Raw genomic sequence first — 9,395 nt, forward strand, 5'->3', positions numbered from 1 at the left:
ATGAAATCTAAATGCAGCTCGTTTGTTTGTATTCCAAAGCTGCAACACAGCAAACTGAAAACTGCTGTCGAATCCAAATATATATATGTGTGTGTGTGTGTGATAGGTACTGAGAAAATGCATAAACTTGAAAGGGAATATTATCTCTGGGAATCGTCCAGCTGTGCACATCTGAAAAATTAATGATGGCATGAATTATTGTACATCACATCCAGTTTTATGAGCACCTCCCTCGTGTCATTTGTTAGCTGTAGAATAGGATCATTCAATTCAAAACGCCTGACAGCAAACAAATTGCTGGGTTTTTCTCTCTGCTGCAATATCTTACTGTGGACAAACAGCTGACCTGCTGTTTGGTTTCCTGTGTGATGCTGTTTTTCATCCCCTTCTGAAAATGCTCCACTTTTTTCCTCAGCAGGTTTAGGTTACCTGCATCTGTAAGTCTTTTGAGCTGTGGTGTGGGGGGGCTAATTCAATTTGTCCCCAGACAACTGCACCAATTACAGACACACCATAAAACCAGGCTGTGCTGTACCAAAAATACCTTTGCAGCAGGTTTTCGTGGGCAGCAGCAGCCAGGGATGCTTTCATTAAAGCGTAGTACTCCTGTCCTACAATAAACAGAAAGATGCAGGTTGCTTTGTTGTTTGCTGCTGCATTCGCCCTGGCATTGCTGAGATGGGTGTGGAGTGTTTGTGTGTGTGTGTGGGATCTGTTGTGAATGAGTGAGGCAGCAGAGCAGCTGAGTGAGACTAACAAGTGGTTGCCATGCAGCAGGAGCAAGCGTGCGTGCTTCTGGAGGGAGAGATAGAGAAACAGAATGATAATGAGCAGGAGGCAGCAGCGAGCGCCAGGACAGGAGCCGCATCTCTCAGGAGAAACATGTAGAACGGATTGATCCAGCCCCACGCCTCTGCTCCTCTGTCTTCTCCTTTTTTTCCCTTTACCCTCAGCTTTTTTTTTTGTTGCTCAGATGTGAGCTGCTAGCCTGGCGCATCCAGTATGCCAGCAATGGGTGGATTAACGGATACACGTCTGAGAGCTCCAAGGAGGAGGAGGAAGAGTTGCTTGCAGGAATCGGCAGCAACAGGTCTGTAAGGATGGCATGGAAATGATGGTGAGGCACCTGCATTTTCTTCCTCAGACATCCTAACTAGAGAATCTGTCAATGCAGTGCTTCTCTTTCACCCTTTCCCCACTCCCTCCCTCAGCATACTTGTGCAGCGTCTTCCTCCTCCTCCTCATTCCACTTCCTTCTCCCCGTCCCCCCGTCTCATCTCTTCGTGTGTATTTCCTAGCCCATCCACCCCACCTCCCATTATAACTTCACCCACCTGCTGCTTGCCATAGAAGCAAATTTGACCGATGGAGGCAGACGTGTGACTGAGCTAGTTTTGTGATTATCTGTGGTCAATTACAGTCGCTCTCTTCTCACTGCCTAACAGAATTATGCTGTCTGGCAGGCATCTTGCTCACACGCAACAGGTAGAGATGTGATCCTCCTAAGCCAAACACATGCAGGGCTGCGTCTTCATGAGAGGTGACGCTTTTTGTTGTTGTTGTTTTTTTTAAATTCGCACATCAGCTCTGTTTGTGTTTTAACAGCTGGCTGTGCACTGCGACACACTGTCATTCTAACCTGACCTGTATGAATGCATATAGCCACACAACCTTGGCTCATTTTCCTGCACCCAGTTCGCAGGAAGTCTTGATCGCAGCGCCTCTGTGCTCCTGCTTGCTGTTTGCAGCTTTCTGCAGAGCAATTCCCAAAGGGGCAGAGCTGGACAGATCTCTGGACATCTGCTTGATGTCTAAATCAGAAGGAGCTATTTAAAGATACCTGTAGTCCTTCATGTTTTATTCAGATCTGCAGTTAAATAAGAAAGTTCTGCATGCCTCTCACAACACTCTTATTCCTCCTCATGTTGTCAGTGCTAATTGTGAGTTATGAGGTGCATTACACAGATCTCCCCCAGGCAAGAGGCAAAACAGGACTAATCCGAATAAATCCTTTAACCCCTGTCCAGGTGACATGCAGGCTTCTAAACGCCTGACCCCATCTGTGAAGAGATGAGGCACCTAGACGTGGGCTTACCATGAGCAGCGTCCACTTCAACCACTCCCTTGCTGCCATGAGTGGAAACGACATAATGGCGCACTCTCTGACTTTGGAGCAGAAGACGGCATTTGCCTTCGTGGGGATGCTGCTGGTGTTCTTGGGACTGCTGATAATACGCTGCTTCAGGATCCTGCTGGACCCCTACAGCAGCATGCCCTCCTCCAACTGGGCCGATGGCATCGAGGGGCTGGAGAAAGGGACGTTCGAGTACGCCCTCACCTAACGATGGGACAAGAATACACACAAATTACGAGAAAAGATGCCCAAGCCTGCACAACCACCGCACCTGACACCCCCATTCAGACACCCCCAAGTGATGAACCAAGCTCAAGCTGCAAAGCTGTGTGTGTGTTGTGTGATGTGCGTGAATTGCTAGGTGAGAAAGCCTTTACTGTATGTGAGTATATGCGAACTGTGTGTGTGTCTGACTGGATGTGAGGCAGATGCTGTGTCACATTGGGTGACCTTCTGCCAGAGGGTGTGTATTTTAGCTCATCAACTGACACAGAACTTGGCTGTAGCTCCCTTTAACCCACACCAACAAGGTGAATGTCACGATGAGGTGGATTTCTGTGGAACAGGGAGGGAGACTGAAGACTCAGGGACAAGATGCCTCACACTAACTTAGAACAGAAGACAGCGCGGTTGCACTTCTGCACAAGCGGAACAGTTCAGCACAAGACTGCACCTGGATGGATACAGGGTATTATGTCAATCTAGTGCTTTGCAAGCTATTCAAACCCAGTCTGTCGGGAATCTAAAGGAAAGCAGCCACTTTTTGTTGGATCGGTCCTTTTTCTGGTGTCTTGCTTCCTGACGTCCTGCGGCAAATAAGCAAACTGTGACCTACATTGTGGTATTCCAGTTTCTAAATAATGCAAAATGAGCTCAGAGATTGTACCGCTCCTGCGTCAGAGTGATGGTGAACTGAAAGTGGCCAAAGTTATATGGACTGACTGACTGATGAGCATAAGACAAGATACTTTTTTTCCCCCCACTCACAGCACTGTTGTTCCAGATCACTGGGAGGAGCTAACTCAGCAGAGGTGTCATATAAAACAAGGATGGGATGTTTGTCAGCTCTACACTTGACCATATTTTCAGACCATCCCAAAACTCCACCCTGCCCCAATCTCTTCCTTCCACTCGGAGGAAGACGGAACGGTCCGGAAAGCAGACCGTTTAGAGTCTGGACTGTTCTGTTGATAATTTTTACGGTCTACTGTTTCTCCTTAGTGCTGTGAATCTGCCTTACTGTGACCTTCAATGGGTTTATGTGCCTTCATCTAGAAACATTAGAGCACCTGTTTGTGGGTGTGTGGGAGGGAGGGGGTGTGTCTGTGAGTGAGTGTCACATCATAATGACAGGCCAGTTGCTTGCTCTGCTGGTGATAGAGATTTTGCATTGAATTCATTTGATTTGATGATGTGAAATAAAAAGGATTTATTCACTTTAATGTCTCAGCTCACCGTTTTTGCAGTTTGGGTGATTAATGGACATGTTTACTAGGATATCCTAGTGTAGATGTATAAAAAGCCTTTAAAAATGTTCAGATTTTGTTGAAGTAGCATGTTCTCATATAGAAAATGTAAAGAAAATCACACAATTTAAGAAGGAAGGAATCTATAACGTGAAGAAATAGCTGTTTTTATCAAAATCACTGGTGCCATGTCATTGACAGCTTTGCTGCAGATACTTTACATGTCCCCTTTTCCTGTTGGACATCACATCATCTTCTTCTATAACATTGTAAAAACTTGGAAAAGTTGGAGACAGACCAAAGAGATAATTTCTCTTTGTGAAATCTCTCTAGTTAGCCCACAATCCCAAGCCCTCGCTACTCTCTTCTCTTCAGCTTCCTCTAAGGTTTTCTTTTGGTTTTCTGAGAACTGTGATGGTCATTGAAGAAAGATGATTTTGTTGTCTGTTGAACCATTTCTGAGCTCATTTGGCCATATATTTTTATGTCTTTTAGCCTGCCGAAATTGTGACCCGTGTACAGTTTTCAGATTTAAAAAAATCCTGGTATTTCAAAGATTTCACAAATCTAAGAAGGTTCCCAGATCAATTGGAACTAAAGCAGGCCCCCAGCACATGAGATCCTCCAACATAATTAACATTGGATATGAAGCTTGATCTGACTCTCACTGTCCAGAACACATGGTTCAAGTCAAAGTCCCAAAAGAGTTGATCATACTTCACTTGTTTACCTTTGTGACGGTAGGACAGAACTTGCTTTTTCCTTGCATGCGTCACAAAAACGGCCTGTGGAAGCTTCTAATGGTTATTATGCTGAGGTTTTTGTCATAGAAATCTAACAGTGAGTAGTGCAGAAATCACATGAAAATAACAACAGCTTAATCATCCAGTCTATTCTCTAGCAGCTAGGAGAAAAGGGCTACTGTGCCATGCTGTATTTATATTCAAAATAAAGAGGAGTTATTCATTACTAATTACAAGTTTACAGAAACTCTGAGCAACTTAGAAAAGTAATATATGACTGAAAAAAATTGCTTAATTTACATTTATTTGAAAAGGATACCAATAATTGTGCGACAGAATCGTATTTCTTTCAGAGATTAATTTTCTTTTTTCCATTGAATAAATGCCTTGAAACTAAAGGCAGGTTTCTCCAACAGGTTTTAATATGAGATTATCCTATTCAAGTAAAACCTGAATCTTTACCAGAGCTGCCAATTAATGCAGAGAGCACTTTATAATCTGTGGTGTAACCGTGACCCGTTCTACATCAAAGTTTCACATTAGGAATTTAAATATTTGTCCAAAAAGGAGAGAGTAATAAAATGTTTCGTTTTCATCGTAATCTTCATGACACTACAAGCCCAAAAGCCATAAATGTGACTACTGGGTAAAACATACGTGGAAGAAAGCTGAGAGGGATTCACTCAGGCCTTTATCCCGCTGCAGTAGGACACATCCTGGGCTCATCCCAGGCACTCCTCCCGCATCGTTAGTCAGGAATGCAATTGTTATTGCACCATTACCTATATCACCTATGTGACAGTCTTATCTTTAAATATTTGCAGCAAGATAAAAACTGTTTTTTTTCCTCTACTGCGACAGGGCTGAATGAATGAAACAAGGATTACTGAGCCATAAATCTCTTCCTCCTACATTTTTTTGTGTTTCAATTTAATTAAGTTCAATTACTACTAGTTGAACTACTGTTAGAAAAGTTGCATTTTTGTAGAAAAATCTTTGTGAGTTTTATGTTGGTTGGACAAAACCAAACTTTCACTTTAATACAAATCTCCTTTTAAAGATTTATTGCACTTTCCTTCATCACAACACATTTATTTGATTGTTTTAGTTACAATTTACTTTCAAGATAAAGTTTTGACACCATATAAAGGTCTCTTAAAACGAGCCGTGGTTAAAATTTAACCTAGTTTTTTTTCCTACCTTTTTGGCTTCTTACCCCGTGTAGTTCAGGGTCACATTTAGATGTCTGAGCTATAAAATGCTCTGCTATATTTGGATTTTTCCCCTGTCTGAAGCTCTTGCAAGATTTTACAAAAATACAAATAAAAAAGTCGATCAGACTTCTGTCAGAGAGGACAGAAATCTGAGACATACTTTACCTTACTATCTGTAGACATGCATACGTATAGAAATAACACACTGAGTGAGATCATGTGGATGTGTAACGATTACTAACAGTGGTTCACGGGTATAAAATAATATTTCCATGCAGTGCTCAAACACTGTGAGAGTGGAGTTGTTTTAAGATAGCAATCGGCTCCACTGTGACCATCGATTAGTCGCAACCTCTCTGGCAAGGTATTTGCTTTTTCTCCAAAACTCAACTAGTTACTTACTGCAGGTAAGATAATGATTCTCATGACCTTCTCCTTAAAATCTGACAGAATGAAATGCTCATGCTGACCTTTTGAAATGAAACTAGGAAGCCTAATGTTGCTAATCCATTAGAATCTGTGATTCTTTTACAATTGAATATCACAGATTGATTAAATATATTTTATTAACAAAATTGACATAACTTCTTTTGCAGGTAGACATTAAATTGATGACCAAAAATCAGCTTTTGTTCATCAGTAACTAAAACCATAAATAATCAGATTTTTTTTAATTGACTGAGTCAAAGCTTCCAGATTGCTGCATAAAACAATTACACTTTTAGTTTCTCTCGCTGTTCTACACACTGCAATGAATTTATATAATCCAAATCTTCTGAATTTTTGTTTATCTTTCTGCTTATTTATTTCTACTTTGTTTTGTTGTGCGGAAATAATTACACTTCTGTAAGTGCTCATGAGAGCTTCTTTTTTCATAGAGCAGGTTGATGAAGTGGCAGAGTAATGGACCTTAACTTTGCTGATTATCAGGCATTAGCTTTATTACTTGTGGTCTTCAAACTTCACAGGCTTTCTCCTTGATGGTTTTTGTGATAAGGCCAGCTGATATAATAGATATTTTATTACTTTAGTCATCAAAAGTTATGTGATTAATATATTTATAGACTTATCACAGCAATTTCCAAAAATAGGTATTGCCACTATTTTGCTTGTAGAGATTAGTACGGTAGTCAATTGCTAAGCTTTATTAGGTTTTGTTTTGTCCAATCAGATAACAGCCCCCTGGTTGCTAGGTGAAAGGACCTGGTGAGGCAAGTTGAAATCTTAAATCAATCGAGACTTTTCTCAATCTGATTTATAAACTCAACCCCTCTAGTCGCCTCTGGAGTCCTGTGAGGAGAGATACATAATGCTTACCAACTTTGACATATCTTCATGTTTTATAATAGGCATTAATGATTAGAAAACTGTTAAGTTTAATTATTTACTTTAAATCGATTAAAAGCTACACTTTTCCTTGAGCTAATACATACTGTTCTTGGATTTTCTGCTATGTGGTTTTTGGCCATTACCTTAAATGAATATTAACTTTTTCATTGAAGACCTTAGAGTGAGCAATTTCAGAGAGTTTATTAACATTAAAACATTTATCAAGCTTTAAAATGACACCAGATTCTTATAGAAGATTTGTGTGTTTCTATGTGGAGTATACAGCTGAAGAGCATGTGTTTTTTTCCCTTTGACATGCACTGGGCAACAAAGCAAACAGAAAAGTGATGGCATTTTCCAAAATCTTTAAACTTTTGTAGTCTTATCCATCCGTTATCTTCCGCTTACCTGGGGTTGGGTTGCGAGGGGAACAGCGTGACAGTGTAACCTTGACTTCCCAGCCACTTGGGCCAGCTCCTCAGGAGAAATCCTGAGGTGTTCCCAGGCCAGCCGAGAAACGAAGTCCCTCCAGCGTGTCCTGGGTCGTCCTCTAGGTCTCCTCTTGGTGGACGTGACCAGATCACTTCATCCAAACCAAATGCCCAGGTCACCTCAAACTGGCCCCTCTCAATGTGGAGAAGCAGTGACTCTACACTGAGTCCTTCCTGAGTGGCCGAGCTTCTCACTTTTTCTGTAAGAGAGAGCCCAGACACCCTGCGGAGGAAACTCATTAACTCATTTCAGCCGCTTGTATCATCAATCTTGTTCTTTTGGTTACTACCTGAAGCTCATGACCATAGATGAGGGTACGAATGTAGATCAAACAGTAAACCAAGCCACCTCTTCACCACGACAGAGTGGTACAGTCACCAAAATGGATCTCTTCAACATCTTGAGTGGGTCTAGAAATTTTGTCCATAAAGATTATGAACAGAATTAGTGACAAACGGCAACCTTGTTGGAGTCCAATTCTCACTGGAAATGAGCCGGACTTATTGTTACAAATACGAACCAAGCTTCGACACCAGTCCACTCTTTCGATAAGCAAGATAATTTGCCTTACGAAAGATGTTATACCATTTGAACTTTTTCACATTTTGCCACATTACAATCAGACTTTATTGTATTTGTTGGGATTTTATGTGACGGACCGAGAGAGAGTAACTTTTAATTATGATCTAGGTGTGTTGGAAAACTAACTCACATTGCTCTGGAGGCAACATCCTCATGGTGATACAGATGGTGGCACCATTATACTATGGGAATGGTTTTCTTCCACATAGAATGGTGAATAGGGGACAGAGAGGTGTTATTGGACCAAGGATAGTGAGAACTAAATCATATCCCACTACTTAGCATAGCAAAGAACAGGGGAAGGTTTGGTGAATCAGCAAAAGTCTTCCCTTCCCGGCACACAACCACAAAACAAGCTCAAAATATAACAAAGCAGAGCATTATTCACATATTTGTTGTGAAAACAAACTGTTGTGCTCTAATTGAGAAGACGAATGTTAGGAGTTGTGCTTAAGTGGTAAGTCCATTATACACTGACGTCCTTCTTTCTCCAGCATGACTCGGCCTTTATCACGATTGCAGAGAATCATTCCAACCTTGTTTTGATGCTGGTGAGCCCTGCTGTACAGTTGTTTGTCTTCTTTCAGTATTCACATAAAAACACGTGCTGGAGCGTGTTTCTTTTGTCAGCAAACAATACAGCCAAGGTCAGATTTCAAGTCATTAGCCAGGCTTTCACTGTGCACATAAATCACTGTGGTGTATCAGTAATAAGGAAGTTTACCTGTTAAGAGGGCCTTTAAAGGCTCTTTAGAAGTCATGTGAAGTGCCTTGGGCATATTCCTGTAATTTGTAGTCTTATATTAACTCTCATTTTCCTCACAAATGAGGACATTTCTCTTGAGCCAGCTAACTCGCTCTAATTTTCTTCTTTCAATAAACAGAGTATAGAGAGTCATTAGAGACATTTATTCAGTCAGTTATATAACTATTATGGGTTTAATGTTTCAGTACATGTCAGGCTACTTCTCCTGGCTTTATCTTTACTGATTGCACTGGGATATATATAGACAGAAATGCCAGTTGTAAAAGATGAAGACTTTTCTGTCGACCAATATTAGTCATCCGTGTTTGAAACCTTGAAACTTTTCCTACTGTAACATTCCAGCTTTTTTCTGGAGATTTACGAACATATGGAGATTTGTTCAGAAATCTCCATATGTTTATATGTCCTGGTGGTTCATGCAAAGAGCCTCCAGATCTGAGGAAATACTATTCACAGTGCCATAAAGTGCAACCACAGAACAACATGTGCCATTCAGCATATAATATTAGTGATCAATTTTCCAGAACTCGAGCAATGAACGCCTTTATCTCTCTTTTACCGTTTATGACTTTGGTTAATGGTTAAGCAACGTCTTTGTGTCCCCTAGGATGGAGGACATATCTGACCCCCTTCGTTAAGTTTTCTGAGGGTTGATCCGAGGAGTTAACC

General features: G+C 41.2%; 1 protein-coding gene across 2 annotated transcripts; it reads left to right on the forward strand.

The window, feature by feature from the left end:
* Nucleotides 1–697: 697 nt before the first annotated feature.
* On the forward strand, nucleotides 698–3,571 carry ctxn2 (cortexin 2). Of its 2 annotated transcripts, none has more exons than XM_023332585.1 (2): nucleotides 698–1,117; nucleotides 2,028–3,571. In XM_023332585.1, exon 2 carries the CDS (start codon nucleotides 2,097–2,099, stop codon nucleotides 2,340–2,342), a length of 246 nt encoding a protein of 81 aa, XP_023188353.1. In that variant the 5' UTR covers nucleotides 698–1,117; nucleotides 2,028–2,096; the 3' UTR covers nucleotides 2,343–3,571. The 2 variants fall into 2 exon arrangements, with proteins under 2 accessions (XP_023188353.1, XP_023188354.1); XM_023332586.1 differs by having other exon boundaries at nucleotides 698–1,090.
* The last annotated feature ends 5,824 nt before the right edge of the window (nucleotides 3,572–9,395 follow it).

The sequence above is a fragment of the Xiphophorus maculatus genome, chromosome 4 (assembly GCF_002775205.1).
Source record: "Xiphophorus maculatus strain JP 163 A chromosome 4, X_maculatus-5.0-male, whole genome shotgun sequence".
Taxonomy (NCBI): domain Eukaryota; kingdom Metazoa; phylum Chordata; class Actinopteri; order Cyprinodontiformes; family Poeciliidae; genus Xiphophorus; species Xiphophorus maculatus.

Excerpts from the sequence above, each read along its gene's own strand:
- ctxn2 (XM_023332585.1), top strand. The coding sequence starts at position 2,097 with ATGAGCAGCGTCCACTTCAACCACTCCCTTGCTGCCATGAGTGGAAAC.